The sequence below is a fragment of the Anomaloglossus baeobatrachus genome, chromosome 5 (genome assembly GCF_048569485.1).
Source record: "Anomaloglossus baeobatrachus isolate aAnoBae1 chromosome 5, aAnoBae1.hap1, whole genome shotgun sequence".
Taxonomy (NCBI): domain Eukaryota; kingdom Metazoa; phylum Chordata; class Amphibia; order Anura; family Aromobatidae; genus Anomaloglossus; species Anomaloglossus baeobatrachus.
This window is the reverse complement of record NC_134357.1, coordinates 469,339,100-469,366,192: the sequence shown is the minus strand read 5'-3', so window position 1 is coordinate 469,366,192 and position 27,093 is coordinate 469,339,100. Positions and strand designations below refer to the sequence as shown.

Sequence of the window (27,093 nt, the reverse complement as noted above, 5' to 3'; positions counted from 1 at the left end):
CCCGGCCACTAGGGGGTGCCCTAACACATCATATACAATAATAAAACATTTTTAATAACAACAGTGCCGGGTTAATCTATGCTAGACTAGTAGGGGGTAGGCCCACCCACTACATGCCTCCCCTCTTAAAATCCGAGCCTCCCGGCAAGGCTCTTAAACACATAAAAACATTTCGGTTCAGTCCTCAACAGCGGCACCAGTTCAGCGGCGCTCCCGGTCTTGAGGGGGCGCTTGATGGCGCAACAGCGCTCCCGGTCTCTGGATAGCGCCCGGAGGCTCAACAGCGCTCCCGGTCTTAGATGGGTGCCCGGAGGCTTCAGTAGCGCTCCGGTCTTCGCTGGAGGTGCCCGGAGGCTTCAAGAGCGCTCCCGGTCTTTGCTGGGGGCAACAGGCCCGTAAAACTTTACAACAACAGAGGAACTTTCTGCCGGTCTGGAACAACACCGGTCTCGGCAAGTGCTGGAGGCAACAACTTACTCTGGGGCCAGGCTCTCTTCCATTCTTCCGCTTGAGCCTGGATGTAGGCCCCCAGAGTTTGTCCCGGCTGGCGGCGGATTCGCCTGAAAGACACCGGGGCGTAGGGCGGTTCCTCCGGCACAGCTGCTGCAGCTCCTCTTGGCGGTGATGGCGTTTCTGCCCGGGATGGTGGTGGCGCGGCGGGCGACGCGTCCAGCATGAAAACCGGTCTGTTGTTGACATTTTGCGTCACCGCTACCACGGCTGGAACCCTCTCCGGATCGGGGTCGGTTCAGCCACTGCCTCTGGGATGACAGCCTTGATGCGCCTGGGGTGAGAGGGCTCAGACAGACTCGGCCTAGCGTGACTCCGGCGCCGCTCTTGCTGCTCCTCCCACTCAATCTCCTCCTGCCACTGCTCCGCTTCCCGGGAGGTCGGCATGCGGGAGACACAGACAGCAAACAGGCCGCGGCTACCGGCGTCCGGCAGGAAGGTGACTTTCTCGCCCGGCCAAAGGGTGTGCAATCGCTTAGGGAGTCCTTCGACATCGAGATGAACCCGGTTATAAAAATAGTCATCCCCGGTCTCTACTTCTCGGATGAAGCCGTATCCCTCTTGCTGGTTAAACTTGACTACCACCCCCGGTCACAAACTGCTGGGCTAGCTTCTCGCCACCGGAACCGGACAGCATTTCCCAGACAATGGTCTCAGCCAGGAGCCGTTCCTGGACGGGGTCAGGCTTCGGGGGCGAAACACTGGGGCGCGCCTTCTCCGGCGGGGCGATGACTGGGTCCCAGAAGAAGCCCAGGTGGTCCTCCTCTAGACGCCCAGCTAACTCCTCAGCCGACTCTGGCGCCGGGACAAGTGGTGTGGCGACGGCGTTAAGCTGCGGGGTGTCCCATGGGAAAGCAGCAACCCCCGGACGGCTTGGCATGGGCGGGGTAGCATAGGTCGCCTTTACCTCTGTAATGGTGCTCCCGGTTTGAGCGTCCCATGAGGTCTTCCAAGAGACCTTGTCCGGTCTTGTAGAGCCTCCCGGCCCAATGGGAAGGTCCGCTATCGCGGCCTCGCTAGCAGGGGCGAACCGGGGTCGGCCTCGGCCAAGGCTGATGAGGGCCATAGTCGTCGCCAACTCCGCAGGTTGCCCAAAGTTCTCCATCTCGGTTCTCAACAGAATCGCTGATAATGGCGGTGGTGTCGACGCTGAGACTGGAGGAAGTGGAGGCGGGTCTTCATTTCCCGCTCTTAAACGAACTCCACCCCCAGCCTCACGCATCATTTCGACTCCTCCGCTGAGGTACTTCTTTTTCTTTTTCTTCTTCCATGCCCTGGAGCTGGCGCCTCCCCTCTTTGGGCGGAGTACTCCATGCTTTCTCTTCGGCACCGGCCAGCCCCAGGCTCTTCTTTCGGCGCCAATTTTCCGCGCCTTTTCTGTTTCTTCACAGACGTCGGCCATCTTGCCGCCATCTTGTGCCCGGTCCAACGCCTTGGGCACTTCTTCCTCCCACCATGGGACTGGGAATCTTCTTTCATCGTCCGAATTCCGTGCTTCAGGCACTACTTGGTCTTCAGACTCCTGGTTCTCCGGCAAGGGACTCGGATCCTGCCGACTACGCCAAATGAAGTGACCAGCCAGGGAGGCCTCTGGCTGTGTAGTCGTGGCAGCACTATATTCAAGGCACATCCCTGGCTTCATCACTTCTTTAATGTTAAGAGAGTGTATGTCGGTGTCTTCATCGGCCGATGCACAAAGAGGCTGCAGGCAACAGTCCAGATGCAATAAAAACGACATTTATTCACAAAGTTAAAGAGGAAAAACACTCCGGTCAGCGGATTCCGGCAATATTAGTGGAGCTGGGGACAACCTGCCCAAACGCACCCTCTGATGGGGATATGCCCAGAGTTCTTCTCCCACTCTTCAGCCAAGCATACACCGGACCCACACCGGCAGAATAGGCTTTGAGGTTGCGCCACTGGACTCCCACTCTTCAGCCAAGCATACACCGGACCCACACCGGCAGAATAGGCTTTGAGGTTGCGCCACCTCCTTATCTCCGGTGTCCCCTGATGTTCCGCTCACACAATCGCACTTGCCGCTCCAGATGTTCACACTCCGCTGACCCGGATCTTTCTATCTCACACACATTCAGACCTTGCCTAGCAATCCGGCCGACTCCTCCTCCCCGGTGGCAACAGCCGTCCCACCCGGCCACTAGGGGGTGCCCTAACACATCATATACAATAATAAAACATTTTTAATAACAACAGTGCCGGGTTATCTATGCTAGACTAGTAGGGGGTAGGCCCACCCACTACAGATTATCTATGATAATAACTTTTTATAATGTTTGGGATATGTGCAATATAACAAATGTGTAATATGATAGCACATGAGATTGGTAATTAAGCACTATAACCAAGCACTTTAACAAACTATATATTTTGGCTCAATATTACTGTGTACGTATACTATTAGGTTGCTCTCCTGATGCCGAATAATTTTTCGCTACGTGCAGGAATATAGTTGGTTTATCAAATTGCCGTGTATCGGTCTTAGGTCACACTGCCCTCTGTTTGTGTTCACCTAAACGTATTGTGTGTTTTTATATAGCACTATCTGCATTGTGTGTGTCCATAAAAATATATAATTTCTCTATTGATAAAATAAAGTGATATATTACATCAACTTGGAGACTATTTTATATCATTATGTGTAACTATGAGTCGATTGTAGGTTTATAGTGGTTTTTGGGGGACTATAGTAAAAAAAGTTAACGCAAGAAATATAATATGGATCTGATGATTCTAATCTTTAGGTTTTTTTTTTTTTAATTATTGGTGAGTGCTTTTCATTTTTCTCAATCGCTATACACCAAAAGATAATCGTGAGTGAGCGTTCTTAAAAACATCATTATCTTGCAGCTTAAACATGCTGCCAACTACCCGATGAACAAGCGTTTTGCTGAGAACAATGGCAACTTGTGTGTAATGAGCGATCTTTTACAGATCTCTCAATGAGCATTGCTTACTACGGTCTGTCTGTAAACAGGCACCAAAACGACTGCCGATCGGTAAAGGTTGTATTGTGCGGCCAGTTGACTGTATATACGGACCCTAACAGATCTCAGATGTAAGAAGATTGGGCATGATGACTGTCACCACCAGATCCCTTTCTTCTCAGGGGATATAAGCCGCCATCAAAAGGGTGTCTAGCAACTCTCTACTCCTTCCTCCAATAAATAATACATGTGAGCTCTGCCTAAGAGAACATGCATGTGTATGGAGCCATCGAAGGTGCCTTGCAGCTCAGTACTCCTCACTCCCCCAATAAATAACACATGGGAGCGCTGCCTAAAGTGAACATGCATGTGTATGGTATGGAGCCATGAAAGGTGTCTGGCAGCTCTATACTTCTCCCTCCCCAATAAATAACACATGTGACCTCTGCCTAAGAGAACATGCATGTGTATGGAGCCATGGAAGGTGCCTTGCAGCTCCATACTCCTCCCTCCCCAGTAAATAACACATGTGAGGTCTGGCTAAGTGAATGTGCATGTGTATGGAGCCATCGAAGGTGTCTAGCAGCTCCGTATTCCTCCCCCCAATGAATAACACATAGGAGCTCTGCCTAAGAGAACATGCATATGTATGGAGCCATGGAAGGTGTCTGGCAGCTCCGTACTTCTCCTTCCAATACATAACACATGGGAGCTCTGCCTAAGTGAAGGTGTATGTGTATGTGTATGGAGCCATCGAAGGTGTCTGGCAGCTCCATACTCCTCTCTCCCCAATAAATAACACCTAGGAGCTCTGCCTAAGTGAACATGCATGTGTATGGAGCCATCGAAGGTGTCTTGCATCTCAGTACTCCTCCCTGCCCAATAAATAACATATAGGAGCTCTATCTAAGTGAACGTGAGGTGTATGGAGAGGTTGGGAGAGAAAGCTTTTGGTCAAACAAGCTATTTAATAATAATATGAAAAGGAAATCAACGTAAAATCTAGCCACAGTCGTTCAGATCTAACAGTGGTCCAAGTCTATGGTGGATACGAGGGGGGTCTCACAGGAAATGCAGCCCCTATCTTCCTTTGCTGAACTTGCCAGACAAGGTCAGTAAATCACGGCTCATTAATTGGTATTGTACATTTCTGACATTGCTTTGCATCCCTTCTAATCCGGAACATCTGGCAGGCTTTGGCACAAGTGTCTATTACAGGCTTAGAATTGTTTTCGCTGGCAGAAAAATGCCCATTTAGAAGCTGCTCCTTGAAAGACCTGTATGTACAATCATCTGCTCTAGACCTGCAGCATTGGAGCCGATAGCTAACTAGGACCAGAGGAAGACCTGACACTGACACCATACAAGCCTGTGGGCCATAACGGGAACTCCGTATAAATCTCATTAATCTGAGCAAAATCTAGGATGATGCTTGGGGAGGAGAAAAACAAGGTTCCTGCAGCTGTTCTGGAAAATAAGTGCAAGTCATAGTCAGGGACTGTAAACTTCTGAAATATATATATTTGTGACTTCTTTAAGAATTTTCCTTTTTATTTTAAGCATTCACAACTTGTCTGGATGTCAGGAAAGTAATAAAAAAAATTTGGAGCTGTCTGACGTGCTTCACCGTATCACAATTTTCAAGACCTGCTCTTGTGGTCAACGATAAAAGTGTAAGGCTTCGTTCAGATAACGAGATAGTGCGCTGTCCCTGAAAAAAAACTGACTGCTCTTGGACAAATGCCAAAAGACAATAGGGCTTTTCAGAAGACTGTTTTTTTTATTTTCACAACCTGAATGTCCATGTGAAATTAATGGCAGCATGCCTTTTAGATGAGATTCCCCTATACGGGTGCACAAAAAAAATATATCCCATTCCATACGGATTGTCCTCATAGCATCTAATTTTTGCCAAATAGGACTATTTATCATATGCTCGTCTGATCCAGGTCTTAGATAGTGTCATCCAGAAATTGCATGCCAGTTTTAGTGTATTTTGACCCTAAGCAAAGCCCTAAAGTTGAATGTGATGCTAGTCAGCCACTTCATTGTTTAGCCTCTGAACCTTTCACTGAATAAAGAATCAGAAGGGTTAATATCCAACAAGTTAGAGCTGTATTTTGTCTTATGTTCGTGGGATTAGACTGATGGAATTTTCTGCTGGTGGACGATGCAGATTTACATACCTCAATTTCATTGTCCACGGTAGGGGAGGGGTCATTGTTTCGTTTAGACCTTCCTCGCAACTTCACGTCGGATCCTCTGTGTTGCCGGTCGGTTTCAGAATCTTTCACTGGCGTGGAGGGACCATTGTGAGTGTTATAATCTCCTGTGGAAAAGTAAAGAAAGTTGGGTAATGGGGTCTCTCCTATATAAATAAATTCAATAGGACAGTCAGGGCATACAACACGCACAGTTCGGCATTCCGTCAGGCTGGCTCTCGTAGAACGGTGGACAATCAGATCATACAACACACACAGTTCTACATTCGGCTGGGCTGGCTCTCATAGCACGGCGGACAATCAAGTCATACAACACGCACAGTTCTGCATTTGGTCAAGCAGGATATCGTAGAATGGCGAATAATCAGGTCATACAACACGCAAAGATTTGTATTCGGTGTGGCTGGCTCTCGTTAAGCGGCGGACTATCAGGTAATACAACACACACAGATCTGCTTACAGACTGGCTGGTTTTCGTAGAACAGCAGACAATCAGGTCATACAACACACACCGATCACCATTCGGTCCGGCTGGCTCTCGTAGGATAGCGGGCAATAAAGTTATACAACACACACGGATTTGCATACAGTTGGACTAGATCTCCTAGAATGGCAGACAATCAAATCATACAACAAGCACAGATCTGCATTCAGTCAGGCTGGCTCTTGTAGAACGGCGGACAATCAGGTCATATAACACACACAGATCTGTATATAGTCAGGTTGGCTTTCGTAGAACAGCGGACAATCAGGTCATACAACACGCACAGATCTACATTTAGTGAGGCTGGCCCTCGTAGGATGGTGGACAATCAGGTCATACAACAAGCACAGATCTGCATTCCTGTGGGCTGGCTCTTGTAGCACGGTGGACAATGAGGTCATACAACATGAACAGTTTTGCATACAGTCAGGCTGGATTTCGTAGAACAGCGGAAATCAGGTCATACAACACGCAAAGATCTGCATTCGGTGAGGCTGGCTTTCATAGGATGGCGGACAATCAGGTCATACAACACGCACAGATCTGCATACGGTCGAACTGGCTCTTGTAGAACGGCGGACAATTAAGTCATACAACATGCACAGATATGCATACGGTTGGGCTCAATCTTGTAGAAAGGTGGAAAATCAGGTCATACAATATGCACAGGTCAGCATACGGTTGAGCTGGCTCTTGTAGAACGGTGGACAATCAAGTCATACAATACACACAGTTATTCATTCAGTGAAGCTGGCTCTCTGCCATGAAGGACACACCTGACAGTGACTCTGAGCTCTGGTTGGAGATGTGGTGAGATGATTCTTGCAAGGAATAGGTGGTGGTGGGTATGGCGCTTGGACTGATGTTATTACTGGGGACATATGGGGAGTTGTACGATGTGCTGTAGTATTGTGCATATTGTCCTTGGCTGAAGCCGGGATACGATGAATATTCCTTAAATGACATTGAAGAAAACATGAGTCTTGCATGATAAAGCATGAGCACATATAGCAAAAATATAATTAAATGCAAAAAACAAAGCTATATATCATTACAGAATCACAGCTGATGGATTGTTTCACCTGGTCATCTTCTTGCCATTATCAGACCATTACCAAATTTTATATTTTTCTTTTGCAAAACTAAAATTAGTTTTCTAATCTCCATTAAATACTGTAGTTATGAAGGCTGGAAACAGATATATGTCCATCAACTTCAACCAGAAGAATGAAGCAAGTGTGACCTCGAATACCTTAACTGGTTATAAACATTAAAGTGACTATTGTGAGCACTGACATACTTGAAGAACGTGGGCCCCAGTGCAAAATCTCCAACAGGACCCACCAACTATCACAGGTCATTAATAGTATTGGTCTTCTTCTAGGCTCCAAGGCCCAGGTGCGAATTCAACCTCTGTACCCACTGTAGTTACACCCCTGATTATGAGGGTCTTACCTGATGTAGACCACTGAAAGTGCTGGCGTTAGTCAAACCATTGGTGCCCTGGTAGAGTCCTGAAGGACCTGGAGGAAAGCAAAACAATCCTATATGATTCACTGGAGATGAATAAGTTGCGGCCCATAGGCTATGTAAAACCATAAAGGATAAATAATAAATGTATGATCATTAGGGGTCTGACTACTGGACCCACACTGGTCATAAGAACAGAAGAAAGTTCTCATTGTGAATGTAGCCCATTTACTGTCTGTAGGCGTGGGGGTCGCAAATGCTCACTACTGCCCCATTCCCAGTTGACTTTCACCAAACTATTGATCGGTGAGGGGTCTCTGCTGCCGAACCCCCAGCAATCAGGCATTTATCTATCCTGAACTCTTAAAAAATTCTCATAATTCATATTATGAAATAAAATAACCATAGACCTTTATGTCTATTATGTCGTTCATATTCTGGCAGCTGATTTATCTTTACAAGATATTCCACTCCATTTGCATTATGCACCATTCCCCAGTCCGGAGTTCTCCAACTCTGCAGGGATTAGCCTGCTGCAACTTCAAAGCCTGATCAGCCTGGAGCTGGGGGTGAACACAACGTGACCTCACTTTTAAGATTCTTCAAGACAGAACCCCATAGAGCACAAGGAGGAGACAGGAGACTGTCTGAAGTGGAGATGACCTGCACATGGTACCGGCTGCGGAGCAGGGAGACACTATTCTTTAGCAATGCCAATCTACAGATACTTATACAACTGGGACATTTCAGATGTTGCATAGTTTAGGGTGCACTTACTTGCTATAATTAGATTTGATCCAGTAGATCAACTATAGCGATCAGGAGGTAAAAATTACCTCTTTTGGGGCAGACCGGATCATGCATTGTGGTTGTCCATGGACCCCTTCTTTTTGTCCTTTCCCTTCCCTTGATTGAACTTTATGGACATTTGTCTTTTTTCAACCGTATTAAATATCCAACTCTATACGGTAATTGAGAATATTATTTGGGGATTCTTTTCTCCTATAATTAATAGTAATTTCATATAATAGTTGAAACTGTTGGAAAAAGGCAGTTGTTCAACCAAGGGATGGGAAAGGATAAAGAGAAGGGTCACATGCACAACCACAAGGCATGATCCAATCCACCCCATTGTGGTTGAGCATGTGACCTTCTCTTTATCCTTTCTCATCCCTCGGGTGAACACTTGTCTTTTTTCAACCATTTTAACTATGTAACTGTTATATTGAATTATTATTACTTATTAGGAGAAAGGATTACAAAATAATACTTTCAATTGTATAATTAAGTAACTAATATGTTTGAAAAGGGGGAATTGCCCACAATGTTCATTTGAGGGATAGGAAAGGATAAAAAAAGGGTCACTGTCACGGGTGACAGACAGTCCTGTGGTATCTGGCTATAGAAGGTCTAGAAGGTCACAGCGTATGGCTGCGTAAACTGACCCCTGGTCTTCTGTCATTCCTGCTTGATGTATTTGCTATCCTATGTACTGTATCTCCTCTGCTTTATTTTCATCTTTTTCCATTTAGGACCCTGCGGAGTTCCTCACCCTCTCAGCTGCTTCTCATCAGCACTTTCTTAGTGTCTATGTACCCTCATTTTCCTTTCACTTTACCTTCTATCATTTCTGCTGTTTTTTATCCCTTTCCCTTTAGGACCCTGTGGCGTTGTTCAGCCTGTCTGCTGCTGTTCATCAGTACTTCCCTTGTCTTTCTATACTTTCACTTCCTATTACTCGGGGCTGGTGATATTTGATACATCTTTATCAAGTCTCCAGTGCAAGCTGGCGGCTTGCATACATCTGTAGAATTTTGCAGCTTTCCTCCTCGAGTCAACTAGAGATAACGTATTTGTTATTTTCCCATCCCCTCCCTACCCAGGGCCCAAATCAGAGTCAGCCTAAAGCCCGCTTTACACGCTACAATATATCTTACGATAAGTCGGCGGGGTCACGTCGTAAGTGACGCACATCCGGCATCGTAAGGTACATTGTATTGTGTGACAGGTACGTGCGATTGCGATTGAACATTAAAACGTTCATCGCATACACGTCGTTGAATCCTGATGAATTGCACGTCGGGTTGTTCAATGTTCCCAAGGTAGCACACATCGCAGTGTGTGCACACCCCGGGGACATTGAACAGATCTTACCTGCCTCCCGCGGTTCCAGCCGGCAATGCGGAAGGAAAGAGGTGGGCGAGATGTTTACGTCCCGCTCATCTCCGCCCCTCCGCTTCTATTGGCCGGCTGCCACGTGACGTCGATGTGACGCCGAACGTCCCTCCCACTCCAGGAAGTGGACGTTCGCCGCCCACATCGAGGTCGTATGGACGGGTAAGTACGTGTGACAGGGGTTAATCGTTTGTGTGGCACATTCAACAAATTGAACGTGCCACACATACGATGGGGGCGTTGCAAATCGCATACGATATCGTATGCGAAATTGCAACGTGTAAAGCAGGCTTAAGGTCAGGTATTCAGCTTGACAGTGAGGAAACCGGCTAGGGCGGTGAGCCCAAGGCCCACTGGTAGGCTTGATCAGAGGTCACCATCGCTCCCTTCCCTAGACACAGAATTTCCCTTCTCTTCCGTTTTGTCGTTCGCTTGGTACTTACCCGTACTTAGCGTGACAGGTATATGCACAACCACAATGGATAACCTAGTCTGCCCCAAAAGAGCTAATATTTCCCTCCTGATTAGTGATAGGCAAATAGTAACTATTCATGTTTCGATTATTCGTAAGAGCCCCAAAGTACTATTTCAGTATTCGTCACAAATAGCGAACCTAATGCAAGTCAATGGGGAACCCGAGTATTTCTCGTCATGACGAATACTGGAATAGTACTTGCTATTCGGTAAGCATTATCCGAACACGAATAGTTACTATTCACCCACCTTTACTCCTGATCCCAATTGTAGATTCATTCGGGTCAGATCCCAGCTCTAAGAGTTCATCCTCCCTGGATGACCTGTCCTTGAGCAATTCTAACTGGACTAAGTCTCAGAGTCTTCTCCTTAAGATCCTGTTTGTTTTCATTAGATGGAGAATGAAATTTTGGATTAGATGGGGAATGAACAGCTGAACAAACGCTGGCAGCCAGGGGCGATCACTCAGGGACAGATCTCACCCGCTGCCATGAGGTTCTGCTACCACTTGTAGCCTCAGCAAAGCGGAGAGAAATGCAGGAGAGGACGCTTGTTATGGGGGCATCTGTAACGCTTCACCCCAGGACAATAAGTCTTATAAAAGCCCCATTGTCCCGCGGGCTGGTGATAATGTGCTTCTCTATGGTTTTATGATGCTGGCAGGAACTGCACCGCTCTGGGCAATTAACAGTATTTGTGCTTGGCAGGAGAAATCAGCACCACATTCAGTTATAAATCCGTCATTCAACGCAGGCAGCACAGAGATTTATTTACTTTGCAGGGATAAGAAGTAAAAAGGGTTTATAGAAATAGAAGGGATTTACCCAGAATACCTGCACCCGACCAGGACAGGACTATAAGGGTATAAAGGTATATGTATATACACACTATACATCCAATCACAGCATCATTATAGCAATATATTCAGTGATGTAAGTAAAAAGGTGAGGGGCTGTGATAAATCACACAGTATTTATATTACTATTATATTAAATGTATATAGTCTCTTCAGAAAGGAAGAGACCGGAACTATAGAGTCACCTATAGGAAGTAGCAATCCCAAAAGTCAATATAGACATTTTAAAAGGCCTTGCCAAATGTCTTAGGATAAGAAGGAAAATAAGAAACTCAAATTTGCAGACATGTTTTGGGAAGTTTGCCCCTCATCAGTACAAAGCAGGAGAACTGAATTGGCTGGATGAGAGGCAATTAAGGGGCACTTTGCACACTACGACACCGCAGCTGCGATGTCGGTGGGGTCAAATCGAAAGTGACGCACATCCGGCGTCGCAGTCGATATCGTAGTGTGTAAATCCTTTTTGATACGATTAACGAGCGCAAAGGCAGGTAAGGAGAAGTTCCTCGCTCCTGCGGCTTCATACACAGCGATGTGTGCTGCCACAGGAACGAGGAACAACATCGTACCTGTCGCTGCAGCGAAATTATGAAAATGGCCGACACTACACAGATCACTGATTTACAATGCTTGTGCGATCGTTTATCGTTGCATCTAGGCTTTACACGTTGCGACGTCGTTACTGGCGCCGAATGTGCGTCACTTTCTATTTGACCCCGACGACATCGCAGTAGCGATGTCGCAATGTGCAAAGTACCCCTTAGACTCGCTGTCAGAGACCTCACACCCGGCCAAATCAGTTCTCCTGTTTTTCTCTGATGAGGGGCAAACATCCCTTAACACGTATCTGCAATAAGATAAACCACACGAAAAACTCCTAAGTAGAGATGACAGGAGGAAGTTCAGGTCCTGCGGGTCCAAACGGCCTTTAGATAAAGTTCTGCTCTGGACCCAGACTTGACCCAGACTTCGTTGGAAGTCACTTATTGGGCAGTTTGCCTTCCTGCCCACATGACATGCAGCCAGCCATAAACTGTACACTTTCCGGGGGAGGGTGGGCTGGGCACGATTTTTTTATTGCTTTATTCTTGTACACAGTGCATCCGATAACACTGATTTTACCCCCATTGCAAGCAGATGAAACACTGCAAGCGGTTCGCACTGGGCCAAGCACTGAGCGTATCTGAGCACAGCGATACTCGCTCATGTGGTTAGCATATGTAAAGCACCCGAACTCCAAACTCAAAGACTGATTCTTTTCTTTATAAAGTCTGTGGTCAGTATGAACACCGAATTTTAAAGTTTCAGTCTGCTCATCTCTAATCCTAAGTCATGTGGCAAGGCTGTTTAAAGGATTAATAATGATGTTTAGGATTACTACTTCCAATAGTTAGCACTAGATTCTCAAGTCTCATCCTCTCTGCAGAGGCTTTTTGCATCTTCTAGTTCCCAGGGGAGCATTGCATGGCCTATAAGTCTCCCTACACTGATTTGGTATTATATTATAGGCAGAGATGTCAGTAACATGGCGGGGCTGTAACAACCTCTCTGACCTGATATTAAGGCTGATTGTCAGCATTATTAAATGATATACCTGTATGGACTGGAGTAGGGCAGTATGATAACTGCTCATGAGCTTACATAAAGAGTGAATGATCCCACATTTATTATGACTGATGTTTTTGCTTTAACAGTTGCCAAATCAGCATGAAATATGTCAGAAACACAATGTGATTTGCAAAAAAAATTCAAGAAAAGAGCAAAGATTTTAGAGATTGCCCTTCGAAGATGAGAACAGACTCTGGAGACCAGACTCTGGAGACGAGTGCTGAGCGCAGAGAACATTCTGTGTGATTCGGGACGCTCTCCACCCTGGTAATGACAGATCGGAACAGGCTGCTTCTCCTCTACAAATTGTTCTGCCTGGGATACACCTCTGTATATAGAAATTAACAGAGCGAGTAACTTATCCCCCAGCCCAAGGCTGTATATACGTCTTTACTAATATTCAATTGCTGCATGCACTCACTGCTAATATACATGGCACCAGAGCTCCACAATCAGACTTGGTGCTCGGGCATCTCCGTCAGGGAGAGAAAAAACATCACTGTATTATTTCTGGAAAGGATAGAACGGAGGAAACCAAAAGCAGTGGCGTCCGTACAACAGAGCGGGATCTCGCGCACCATTATTTGTGAAGCATTAATTGTACTGTAGGACGTGTGATTTGACCCCTTACAAATGAGGCCTCCATATACCCGCAGGACTTTCTCTGGGGCTTAAGATTCAGCTATGCCGCCATAATCTTAGACTAAATCTAATGTAAACCATATGTGCTGTAAAAAGACGGAAAAAAAGAGACTTATTTTATGGAGAGTTTGGTTTTATGAAGCAAACCTGGAGAGTTTTTTTTTTCTTTACTAGTTGCTCAGTGAACGAATACTACCAATATATTATATATATTTATATATATATATATACACACACATTATATATATATATATATATATATATATAGATATATATATATATATATATAATTGCCTTATTCTGTCTGTCTGTCTGTCTGTCATGCTCCAAAATTGTGTCCTTACGGTGACACAAAGCTGATTGGCCGCTGGGCTCGCCATGGCCCCGCCCCCCCCACACAGATTGGCCGCTTGCCCAGGCTGCGCCCCCACACGGATTGGCCAGCCACTCGCCCAGGCTCCGCCCCCCCCCACAGATTGGCCTCTCGCCCCGGCACCCTGCAGGCATTGGCAATTCGGCCACGCCACACCCCGCCCCCCTCACGCAATGCACGCTAGCTCTGGCCCCGCCCCCCCCCGCGCATTCCCCGAACTGACACGGCTGTCACGGAGCCACGACTCCCAGGTGAGTACTGTACTCTCCCCCCGGGAGCCCACATCAGCGTACGCCGCCAACCCAGCCGACACTTACCCTCGCATTGCTGGCTTTGCCGCCGAATGCTGGTGTGGGCTCCCGTGCGAGCGGGGGACGGGATACGTTGGTAACCATTCTAGCATAGTTACCAGCTGGTAACCATGCTAGCATGGTTACAAGCGCATCAAGGTCCTGCAGCGGCGGAAGATCCACACGCACACACATAACAGCACACACATACACACACATCAGATCACACTCACTCTCACACACACACCTCACACACACATCACATCGCATCCACACACTCACAGCATCCGGCGATATCGCTTGCTTCTCGGCCTCGATACTGTGCTGTTGTGACCTTCCAGGACCTGACGGAGGATCACATGGCCAGAAGCATGTGGTATCTCCGGATGTTGTGAGTGTGAGCGCGTATGTGCGATTTCGTCAGTGTCTGTGTGTGTGAGTGTATGCGATCGGGTGTGTGTGAGTGTATGCGATCGGGTGTTTGAGTGTCGGCAGAGGAGCACGGCGTGCTGGAGGAGGCTGGGAGCAGAGAGGCTGATTTTGGGGAAGGCTGGGAGGGGGAGGCTGATGCTGGGGGAGACTGGGAGGGGAAGGCTGATGCTGAAGGAGGCTGGGAGGAGAAAGGCTGATCCTGGGGAAGGCTGGGAAGGGGAGGCTGATGCTGAGGGAGGCTGGAAGGAGAGAGGCTGATGGAGAGAGGCTGAGGCTGGGAGGAGAGAGGCTGATGCTGGGGAAGGCTGATGTTGAGGGAGGCTGGGAGGGGAAAGCTGATGCTGGGGAAGGCTGGGAGGACGGAAGCTGGGAGGAGAGAGGCTGATCCTGGGGAAGGCTGGGAGAGGGAGGCTGATGCTGGGGGAGGCTGGAAGGAGAGAGGCTGATGCTGGGGGAGGCTGGAAGGAGAGAGGCTGATGCTGAGGGAGGCTGATGCTGGGGGAGGCTAGGAAGAGAGAGAGGCTGGGAGGAGAGAGGCTGATGCTGGGGAAGGCTGGGAGGAGAGAGGCTGATGCTGGGGACAGAGAGGAGAGGCTGATGCTGGGAGGAGAGAGGCTGATGCTGGGAGGAGAGAGGCTGATGCTGTGTGCAGAGAGGCTGATGCTGCGGGCAGAGAGGCTGATGCTGCGGGCAGATAGGCTGATGCTGGTGCAGCATGGGGGATGGAGCACGATGGGGGGTGCGCAGCATGGGGGATGGAGCACGATGGGGAGTGCGCAGCATGGGGGATGGAGCACGTTTGGGAGTGCGCAGCATGGCGGATGGACCACGTTTGGGAGTGCGCAGCATGGAGGATGGAGCACGTTTGGGAGTGCGCAGCATGGCGGATGGACCACGTTTGGGAGTGCGCAGCATGGAGGATGGAGCACGTTTGGGAGTGCGCAGCATGGCGGATGGAGCACGTTTGGGAGTGAGCAGCATGGCGGATGGAGCACATTTGGGAGTGAGCAGCATGGCGGATGGAGCACGTTTGGGAGTGCGCAGCATGGCGGATGGAGCACGTTTGGGAGTGCGCAGCATGGCGGATGGACCACGTTTGGGAGTGCGCAGCATGGCGGATGGAGCACGTTTGGGAGTGCGCAGCATGGCGGATGGAGCACGTTTGGGAGTGCGCAGCATGGCGGATGGAGCACATTTGGGAGTGCGCAGCATGGCGGATGGAGCACGTTTGGGAGTGCGCAGCATGGCGGATGGAGCACGTTTGGGAGTGCGCAGCATGGCGGATGGAGCACGTTTGGGAGTGCGCAGCATGCCGGATGGTGCACGATGGGGAGTGCGCAGTATGGCGGATGGAGCACGTTTGGGAGTGCGCAGTATGCCGGATGGAGCACGTTTGGGAGTGCGCAGCATGGCGGATGGAGCACGTTTGGGAGTGCGCAGCATGGCGGATGGACCACGTTTGGGAGTGCGCAGCATGGCGGATGGAGCACGTTTGGGAGTGCGCAGCATGGCGGATGGAGCACGTTTGGGAGTGCGCAGTATGGCGGGTGGAGCACGTTTGGGAGTGCGCAGCATGGCGGATGGAGCACGTTTGGGAGTGTGCAGCATGGCGGATGGAGCATGATGGGGGGTGCGCAGCATGGCGGATGGAGCACGTTTGGGAGTGCGCAGCATGGCGGATGGAGCACGTTTGGGAGTGCGCAGCATGGCGGATAGAGCACGATGGGGAGTGCGCAGCATGGCGGATGGAGCACGTTTGGGAGTGCGCAGCATGGGGGATGCAGCACGATGGGGAGTGCGCAGTATGGCGGATGGAGCACGTTTGGGAGTGCGCAGCATGGTGGATGGACCACGTTTGGCAGTGCGCAGCATGGCGGATGGAGCACGTTTGGGAATGCGCAGCATGGGGGATGCAGCACGATGGGGAGTGCGCTGCATGGAGGATGGAGCACGATGGGGGGTGCGCAGGATGGGGGATGGAGCACGTTTGGGAATCTGGGGGAGGCTGGAAGGAGAGAGGCTGATGCTGGGGGAGGCTGGAAGGAGAGAGGCTGATGCTGAGGGAGGCTGATGCTGGGGGAGGCTGGGAAGAGAGAGAGGCTGGGAGGAGAGAGGCTGATGCTGGGGAAGGCTGGGAGGAGAGAGGCTGATGCTGGGGACAGAGAGGAGAGGCTGATGCTGGGAGGAGAGAGGCTGATGCTGGGATGAGAGAGGTTGACCCTGGGGAAGGCTGGGAGGGGGAGGCTGAGAGAAGAGAGGCTGATGCTGAGGGAGGCTGAGGCTGGGGTAGGCTGGGAGGAGAGAGGCTGATGCTAGGGACAGAAAAGGCTGATGCTGTGAGGAGAGAGGCTGATGCTGTGAGGAGAGAGGCTGATGCTGTGAGGAGAGAGGCTGATGCTGGGAGGAGAGAGGCTGATGCTGTGTGCAGAGAGGCTGATGCTGCGGGCAGAGAGGCTGATGCTGCGGGCAGAGAGGCTGATGCTGGTGCAGCATGGGGGATGGAGCACGATGGGGGGTGCGCAGCATGGGGGATGGAGCACGATGGGGAGTGCGCAGCATGGGGGATGGAGCACGTTTGGGAGTGCGCAGCATGGCGGATGGACCACGTTTGGGAGTGCGCAGCATGGCGGATGGAGCACGTTTGGGAGTGCGCAGCATGGCGGATGGAGCACGTTTGGGAGTGCGCAGCATGGCGGATGGACCACGTTTGGGAGTGCGCAGCATGGCGGATGGACCACGTTTGGGAGTGCGCAGCATGGCGGATGGAGCACGTTTGGGAGTGCGCAGCATGGCGGATGGAGCACGTTTGGGAGTGCGCAGCATGACGGATGGAGCACGTTTGGGAGTGCGCAGCATGGCGGATGGAGCACGTTTGGGAGTGCGCAGAATGCCGGATGGTGCACAATGGGGAGTGCGCAGTATGGCGGATGGAGCACGTTTGGGAGTGCGCAGTATGGCGGATGGAGCACGTTGGGGAGTGCGCAGCATGGCGGATGGAGCACGTTAGGAAGTGCGCAGCATGGCGGATGGACCACGTTTGGGAGTGCGCAGCATGGCGGATGGAGCACGTTTGGGAGTGCGCAGCATGGCGGATGGAGCACGTTTGGGAGTGCGCAGCATGGCGGGTGGAGCACGTTTGGGAGTGCGCAGCATAGCGGATGGAGCACGTTTGGGAGTGCGCAGCATGGCGGATGGAGCATGATGGGGGGTGCGCAGCATGGCGGATGGAGCACGTTTGGGAGTGCGCAGCATGGCGGATGGAGCACGTTTGGGAGTGCGCAGCATGGCGGATAGAGCACGATGGGGAGTGCGCAGCATGGCGGATGGAGCACGTTTGGGAGTGCGCAGCATGGGGGATGCAGCACGATGGGGAGTGCGCAGTATGGCGGATGGAGCACGTTTGGGAGTGCGCAGCATGGCGGATGGACCACGTTTGGCAGTGCGCAGCATGGCGGATGGAGCACGTTTGGGAATGCGCAGCATGGGGGATGCAGCACGATGGGGAGTGCGCTGCATGGAGGATGGAGCACGATGGGGGGTGCGCAGCATGGGGGATGGAGCACGTTTGGGAGTGCGCAGCATGGCGGATAGAGCACGATGGGGAGTGCGCAGCATGGCGGATAGAGCACATTTGGGAGTGCGCAGCATGGGGGATGCAGCGCGATGGGGAGTGCGCAGTATGGCGGATGGAGCACGTTTCGGAGTGCGCAGCATGGCGGATGGACCACGTTTGGGAGTGTGCAGCATGGCGGATGGAGCACGTTTGGGAGTGCGCAGCATGGGGGATGCAGCACGATGGGGAGTGCGCTGCATGGGGGATGGAGCACGATGGGGGGTGCGCAGCATGGGGGATGGAGCACGATGGGAGGTGCACACCTCCCCCCAACACACACACACACACACACACACACACACACACGCGCACTGCACAACACACACACACTGGGAACCACAAACAACGCCCTACACAGACACCCACACACACAGACAACGCTGCACACACACAACACCCAACACACAAACACCGCAGCACACACAAATATACGCACATACCGCACAACACACACATTGCTCAAAACATACCTCCCCCCAAAACACACCACACACACACAAACCGCACAACACACACACAACGCTACAGACACACAGCGCTCCACAAACAACGCAACACACATACAACACCGCTCTCACCCCCGCCACACCCAGAACATGTACAGCGCCCTACACAAACACTTGGTAACTACACACAACAACATCTATATATATATATATATATATATATATATATATATATATATATATAACAAAAATCATACATGAACTACACAATACGTAAATTCTAGAATACCCGATGCGTAGAATCGGGCCACCTTCTAGTATATATATATATATATATATATATATATATATATATATATATATATATATATATATATCACACACACACACACACACTGCTGGCCAAAAGTATTGGCACCCCTGCAATTCTGTCAGATAATACTCAGTTTCTTCTTGAAAATGATTGCAATCACAAATTCTTTGGTATTATCTTCATTTCATTTGTCTTCAATGACAAAAAAAAAAATTGTCAAAGCCAAATTGGATATAATTCCACAAACATAAAAAAGGGGGTGGACAAAGGTATTGGCACTGTTTGAAAAATCATGTGATGCTTCTCTAATTTGTGTAATTAACATCACCTGTAACATACCTGTGGCACCTAACAGGTGTTGGCAATAACTAAATCACACTTGCAGCCAGTTGACATGGATTAAAGTTGACTCAACCTCTATCCTGTGTCCTTGTGTGTACCACATTGAGCATGGAGAAAAGAAAGAAGACCATAGAACTGTCTGAGGAGTTGAGAATCCAAATTGTGAGGAAGCATGAGCAATCTCAAGGCTACAAGTCCATCTCCAAAGACCTGAAAGTTCCTGTGTCTACGGTGCGCAGTGTCATCAAGAAGTTTAAAGCCCATGGCACTGTGGCTAACCTCCCTAGATGTGGAAGGAAAAGAAAAAATGACGAGAGATTTCAACGCAAGATTGTGCGGATGGTGGATAAAGAACCTCGACTAACATCCAAACAAGTTCAAGCTGCCCTGCAGTCCGAGGGTACAACAGTGTCAACCTGTACTATCCGTCGGTGTCTGAATGAAAAGGGACTATATGGTAGGATACCCAGGAAGACCCCACTTCTTACCCCGAGACATAAAAAAGCCAGGCTGGAGTTTGCCAAAACTTTCCTGAGAAAGCCTAAAACGTTTTGGAAAAGTGTTCTCTGGTCAGATGAGACAAAAGTAGAGCTTTTTGGGAAAAGCCTTCAACATAGTGTTTACAGGAAAAAAAAAAGAGGCATTCAAAGAAAAGAACACGGTCCCTACAGTCAAACATGGCGGAGGTTCCCTGATGTTTTGGGGTTGCTTTGCTGCCTCTGGCACTGGACTGGCTTGACCGGGTGCATGGCATTATGAAGTCTGAAGACTACAAACAAATTTTGCAGCATAATGTAGGGCCCAGTGTGAGAAAGCTGGGTCTTCCTCAGAGGTCATGGGTCTTCCAGCAGGACAATGACCCAAAACACACTTCAAAAAGCACTAGAAAATGGTTTGAGAGAATACACAGGAGACTACTAAAGTGGCCAGCAATGAGTCCAGACCTGAATCCCATAGAACACCTGTGGAGAGATCTCAAAATGGCAGTTTGGAGAAGGCACCCTTCAAATCTCAGGGACCTGGAGCACTTTGCCAAAGAAGGATGGTTAAAATTACAGGAGAGCATTGTAAGAAACTCATTGATGGTTACCGGAAGTGGTTGTTCGCACTGATTTTGGCTAAAGGTTGTGCAACCAAGTATTAGGCTAAGGGTGCCAATACTTTTGTCTGGCCCACTTTTGGAGTTTTGTGTGAAATGATCAATGATTTGATTTTTGTTCCATTCTTTTTTGTGTTTTTTCATTGCAAGCAAAATAAATGAAGGTAATAATACCAAAGATTTTGTGATTGCAATCATTTTCAAGAATAAACTGAGTATTATCTGACAGACTTGCAGGGGTGCCAATACTTTTGGCCAGCACTGTATATATATATATATATATATATATATATGTATGTAAAGGATCTCTATCTATATGTATTTATATCTATATGTAAAGGATCTATATCTATATGTATCTATATCTATATGTAAAGGATCTATATCTATATGTATCTATATATGTAAAGGATCTCTATCTATATGTATCTATATCTATATGCAAAGGATCTATATCTATCTGTATCTATATATGTAAATGATCTCTATGTATCTATATCTACCGTATATGCCGGCGTATAAGACGACTGGGCGTATAAGACGACCCCCAACTTCTGCCCTAAAAATATAGAATTTGGGATATACTCACTGTATAAGACTACCCCCGTTCAGTATGCTTCAGTATGCTAAGAGCAGGGGGCCGCACTGTGTGAGGAGGTGTTTTTTTTACTGTCCAGTATAACCAATAGGATTAGTGCAGGGGCCAGCATGTAAGCTCTTCATTAATGTCCCTGCATGGATGCGAGGGGAATCTGGCGTTACTGCACTAATCCTATTGGTTATACTGGACAGTGAAAAAAAAAACACCTCCTCACACAGTGCGGCCCCCTGCTATATATACGCTATATATCCGCTGTATATATACCAGTATATATGCTGTATGATATACCAGTACGGGGCCGGGCTGTGTATCGCGTTTCCATAACGACGAGGCAGGAACTTCCCTGCTAGAGCGCTGACGTCAAGGCAGAGCTGCTTGCCTCTGATTGGCCAGCGCTCTGCCATTCAGCAGCGGTGACAGGAAGTTCCTCCCTCGTCGCTATGGAGGCAGAATCCAAGCGTGGAACGGAGTGGAGTGGCGCACTACAGCACCCAGGTATATATCCGGCGTATAAGACGACCCCCCACTGTAGCCATTATTTTAAGGGGGTAAAAAGTCGTCTTATACGCCAGTATATACGGTATATGTAAAGGATCTATATCTATATGTATCTATATATGTAAAGGATCTCTATCTATATGTATCTATATCTATATGTAAAGGATCTATATCTATATATATCTATATATATATAAAGGATCTCTATATGTATCTCTAGCTACAGTACAGACCAAAAGTTTGGACACACCTTCTTATTCAAAGAGTTTTCTTTATTTTCATGACTCTGAAAATTGTATATTCACATTGAAGGCATCAAAACTATGAATTAAAACATGCGGAATGAAATACTTAAAAAAGTAGTATGAAACCATATCCTCACTGAGGAAGTTCCTTATAATGGCTGCTAGGTCATGCATTCCTGAAAGATGGAAAAGTCAAGCGCCACCTACTGTCGAACAGTGGATTGCCAGATCCAATGAACTCATGCATATGGAGGACCTGACCTCTTCTGTGCATGACTCCTACAGAAAATTCTGGGCCACTTGGAGAGAGTGGATGGACTTCCAACAAACAGTGGAGTACTGAGACCTGGTGGGGGATTGCGCAGGGTCCAACGGTGGGGCGTCATTGTAGATCTGGAGTGGCGCTTGGCTTGGGTTCGGAGAGACGGTGTGTTGCCTTGCCTTGTTTACCCTACCTCCCCTCCCCCCTTTCTTCTATACCCCCTGTTCTGGTCTTTTCTTCTTACCTTTTCTTTTTTCTTTCTCTTCTGATCTGCTTTAGTTTATCACGTCTGATAGTCTGTTTAAATTCTAGTTGCCCTTGTATTAGGTCTATTGTTTACCTTGTTTTTATTTCAATATTTTCAATATTTGGAATCTTACACTCATCTTGATGTAGTTTAGCCCTTGGATTGTTTATTATGTTTATGTTGATTCCACCTTAAAAAAAAAAAGTGTGAAACAACTGAAAATATGTCTTGTATGCTAGGTTCTTCAAAGTAGCCACCTTTTGCTTTCATTACTGCTTTGCACACTCTTGGCATTCTCTTGGTGAGCTTCAAGAGGTAGTCACCGGAAATGGTTTTCCAACAGTCTTGAAGGAGTTTCCAGAGATGCTTAGCACTTGTTGGCCCTTTTGCCTTCACTCTGCGGTCCAGCTCACCCCAAACCATCTCGATTAGGTTCAGGTCTGGTGATTGTGGAGGCCAGGTCATCTGGTGTAGCCCCCCATCACTCTCCTTCTTAGTCAAATGGCCCTTACACAACCTGGAGGTGTGTTTGGGGTCATTGTCCTGTTGAAAAATAAATGATTGCCAACTAAACGCAAACCGGATGGAATAGCACGCCGCTGCAAGATGCTGTGGTAGCCATGCTGGTTCTGTATGCCTTCAATTTTTAATAAATCCCCAACAGTGTCACCAGCAAAGCAGCCCCATACTATCACACCTCCTCCTCCATGCTTCAGTGTGGGAACCAGCCTTGTAGAGTCCATCCGTTCACCTTTTCTATAAAGACACGGTGGTTGGATCCAAAGATCTCAAATTTGGACTCATCAGACCAAAGCACAGATTTCCACTGGTCTAATGTCCATTCATTGTGTTCTTTAGCCCAAACAAGTCTCTTCTGCTTGTTGCCTGTCTTTAGCAGTGGTTTCCTAGCAGCTATTTTACCATGAAGGCCTGCTGCACAAAGTCTCCTCTTAACAGTTGTTCTAGAGATGAGAAGGTGTGTCCAAACGTTTGGTCTGTACTGTATATGTAAAGGATCTATATCTATATGTAACAGTATCTATATGTAAAGGATCTATATCTATATGTAAATGTTTCTATATCTATATGTAAATCTATATGTAAAGGATTGACAGACGTGTGCCGATTTATTTTACTCGCATATATAGCGCTATTAATTCCACAGCACTTCATGGACATCATCATCACTGTCCCCATCGGGGCTCACAATCTCTATTCCCTATCAGTATGGTCTTTAGAGTATGAGAAACAACCGGAGAATCCGGAAGAAACCACACAAACACTGGGATATCATACAGACTTCTTGAAGATGTTGTCCTTGGTGGGATCTGAACCCAGGACCCCAGCGCTACAAGGAAACATGCTGCCGATTGTGCAGGCCTCCTCCAAAATGTCCTTGTAGCTATGCAATACCCATCACATGATAAGTACTAAGGGGTACTTTGCACACTACAACATTGCAAGCCGATGCTTGCGATGTCGAGTGCGATAGTCCCCGCCCCCGTCGCAGCGGCGATATCTTGTGATTGCTGCCGTAGTGAACATTATCGCTACGGCAGCTTCATATGCACTCACCTGCCCTGCGACGTCGCTCTGGCTGGCGAACCGCCTCCTTCCTAAGGGGCGGATTGTGCGGCGTCACAGCGACGTCACACGGCAGGCGGCCAATAGGAGAGGAGGGGCGGAGATGAGCAGGACGTAAACATCCCGCCCACCTCCTTCCTTACGCATTGCAGCCGGGACGCAGGTAGGAGATTTTCCTCGCTCCTGCAGCTTCTCACAGAGCGATGTGTGCTGCCGCAGGAACGAGGAACAACATCGTACCTGTCGCTGCTTATAAATTATTGAAATGTCAGACCCTACACCGATGATACGATAACGAAGCTTTTGCGCTCGTTAAACGCATGTAAAAGGATTTGCACACTACGATATCGACAGCGACGCCGGATGTGCGTCACTTTCGATTTGACCCCACCGACATCGCACCTGCGTTGTCGTAGTGTGCAAAGTACCCCCAATACTAAAGAGACAACCACTCTCATTCTCCTCTGAGTTGTAATATTAATTGTGACAGGTAATGGAATGGGACATCACCATTACAAGTTACTGTTGTATTATGGCGGTAAACAATATGTCATCATTATCCATTTATCATCTCCACAATACACTGCAGTCCCCAAAGCCAAAGCTTGAGCCCCACCAACCATGGATGACGGCATACAGCGGAGCATCGAGTTGTCCATGGATGGTAAAACGGGTCAGATGTCGGCTGGGTTGGCCGGGAGATGTTTTGGGGAGCCGGCTCGCTATCAATTTCCGCACATTGCATTTTTTTAAAAAACACAAGTGGGTTTCAGTAGATGGGATCTCCAGCCACTGTGGCTGTTTTGCATTAATGCGAGGTCACAGGTTAAATACAGCAGAAGCAGAGGAATTTTTCCTTCAGTTTCATTTATTCAATGTGCCTGACTGAGGGCTCTGCCACAACACGGGCGCTCACAGGAACTGCCGGGTTAAGTAACTTGCGGAGACCCGTAAAGTTAGTGTCAGGGGCTGATTTTAAAAGGAGACATCAATTCTCTGGCTGAGGAGACGCACCGCTGACAGCGCAGCCACAAGAGGATGCAGAGCGCTAAATCCAGGAAGCGTAAAGAGGGTGGGTACACTGGGAGGGAGGTAAGGAGATGAAGTCACCCATGGGCACCAAGGTCAGACCCCAAGTCAGCAGATAACTGCCTTAATTTTGAGAGTCTTCTAGGATTTAGATCAATTTCCTTTCTTTAGTCGTGCAAATATTATATTACAGCACATCTAATCTTACAGTTACTGCCAGAGCTGCATTCATAAATCGGCTGGGTTCCTTTAATTCAACTAGATTCTGTGCTGCTTTGTGAACAGGCAGATCAGGTCAAACTGTTTCATCACAAACTCCAAAAATGCGCTGCAAAAAAACAAAAAACAACAACCCCTGACTGCAGCCCTGGATATAGCTGAATGTCATGTCAAAGCATGAGACCACGGCTGAGTCTGAGTCCAAGATCCTATCCCGATATGTAGTACATATAATAATAAGAACATTAGTAAATACCTCCAATTAGAAATGTAATATAGTTTTCCTGATTAGCTATGCCACTTACCTTATGTGCAGGGCATTACAGTAGCTCAAGGTTATTGGGACAGTTAGTTGTTAGTGCTCATAACCATGGATACCTAAGCTAAGCTATTGGTGGAGGAAGGTTGAACTGGATGGACTTAGGTCTTTTTTCAACCTCTTTAACTATGTACTGCAATGCCCTGCACATGAGGTAAGTGACATAGCTTATCAGGAGAACTATACTACATTTATAATCGGATGTTTCTGCTAATATTATTATTAAACCTACTACACATTGAGATAGGATCTTGGAGATGGGAATAACCCTTTAATAATCGTCATCTATGCTCCCAGGCAGCACGGTGTTTTAGTAACAGGAGCAGAGCTAGGTATTTTCTGGGTGAAAAATCCATTGGGTATTACAGAAGCAAGAAGGTGCAGCTGAAGAATAATCAAAATTAATAAATAAAACAATTATTAAAATTTAATAAAAAAAAAAGAAAGCGGAGCAGTGAAAATTGACTTTGTGAGAATTTTTATGGTTGAGATTAGTTTTCGCAATGACAAGAATGTGAAATCCGCGGACGAAAATTCATAAAATGCGAGAATGAACCTGACTTGTCACTGAATAATGAAGATCAGAGCCAATCCGCCCATACGTTCCTTAGCGTTGTGGACAAAATAAAATTTTGGTAGTAAAATTTACAGCAAAATGAAATCAGATGCTGAAAATCAGACGATTATACGATACTGCTCCGGCCACAAATCCCACTGGTTAATGCAGTTATCAGACCAGTACCGGCTGTGATGTTCTGGACAGATCCAATCTATATGTATGATACTGATGTTACCAATTATGATCGATGTAGGTCTGGGACCCCCATCAGCCTGCTACTGGCAATAAGGCTGCTTTTATTTGCAAATTATAGACCTTTTCTATATGTCCCACATGTCCATACCCAGGATGATACGATTAAAGGGAATCACCCACCCCCCACCAGGCTCTGGGAGAACGTCGCATTCTCCATACGTGATCCCTGGGATTTTTCTATATGAAGTAGAATAGTTTACATATGTTTCAGACTTCTAAATATGCACAAGACCATCCCCACCCAAAACTTCCAGAGCAGAATTTTACCCTCATCCCCACCCACCCCCACCGAAACCGGAGGGAAAGTAAAATTACAATGTCTTGATTGAATTAAAGCTTCTGCGCTCCTCGCCCTGCATAGCGAAGGCAGGCAGTGACCCTGTCAGGATGGGCCCCCCTCTGCCATCAATGAGCTCCCACCCCAGAGACCATCACCAGCATCAGAGGGGAGCAATCAGAAAATGTACCAGTATGATTGTGGTGTACTGGATGAAAAGAACCAGTCACCCCCTGTAGGTCTAGGAGTTGTCCTGTTCACGTAAAGCCTCAGTCACACATCCGTTTTTGTGTGTATGAGAAAAAATGCTAGATCCGATATTCAGCCATTTTTGGTCCGTGTGGTATCCGTTATTATATGCAAAAATAAAAACAAAAATACATAAATATCTCCTACCCATTGGACAGCAAAAAAACTAAAAAAAACCCCCAAAAAACACAAAAACAAAACAGTACTCGGATACTGCATGGGTGGCATCGGAGTAGTACAGAAGTATTTGCTTGAATGGGCGAGTTAGATCTGCAAATCTGATAGGGACTTGTTTTTAATTTTTTTTTTCTTCAGATAATTGGTTTGCTAAAAAAACTTAACATGGGAACATGGTCATAAAATATAATAGCTACAGTACGTGTTATATCTGTTAAAAGAAGAAAACACAGAAGTCTTACTGAAGCCTAATATGTAGGAGAACGTTTGTATGAAAA

The 27,093-nt window shown here is 47.8% G+C and overlaps 1 protein-coding gene across 1 annotated transcript in view; it reads right to left on the bottom strand.

The window, feature by feature from the left end:
• The window catches only part of EYA2 (EYA transcriptional coactivator and phosphatase 2), a 196,089-nt gene that overhangs the window by 45,303 nt on the left and 123,693 nt on the right, over positions 1 to 27,093 (bottom strand). Inside the window, exons 6-8 of the mRNA XM_075347860.1 lie at positions 7,617 to 7,684; positions 6,938 to 7,115; positions 5,642 to 5,784 (exon numbers count right to left, since the gene is read on the bottom strand). Coding sequence (XP_075203975.1) covers positions 5,642 to 5,784; positions 6,938 to 7,115; positions 7,617 to 7,684 — 389 coding nt within the window. The remainder of the gene's footprint in view (positions 1 to 5,641; positions 5,785 to 6,937; positions 7,116 to 7,616; positions 7,685 to 27,093) is intronic.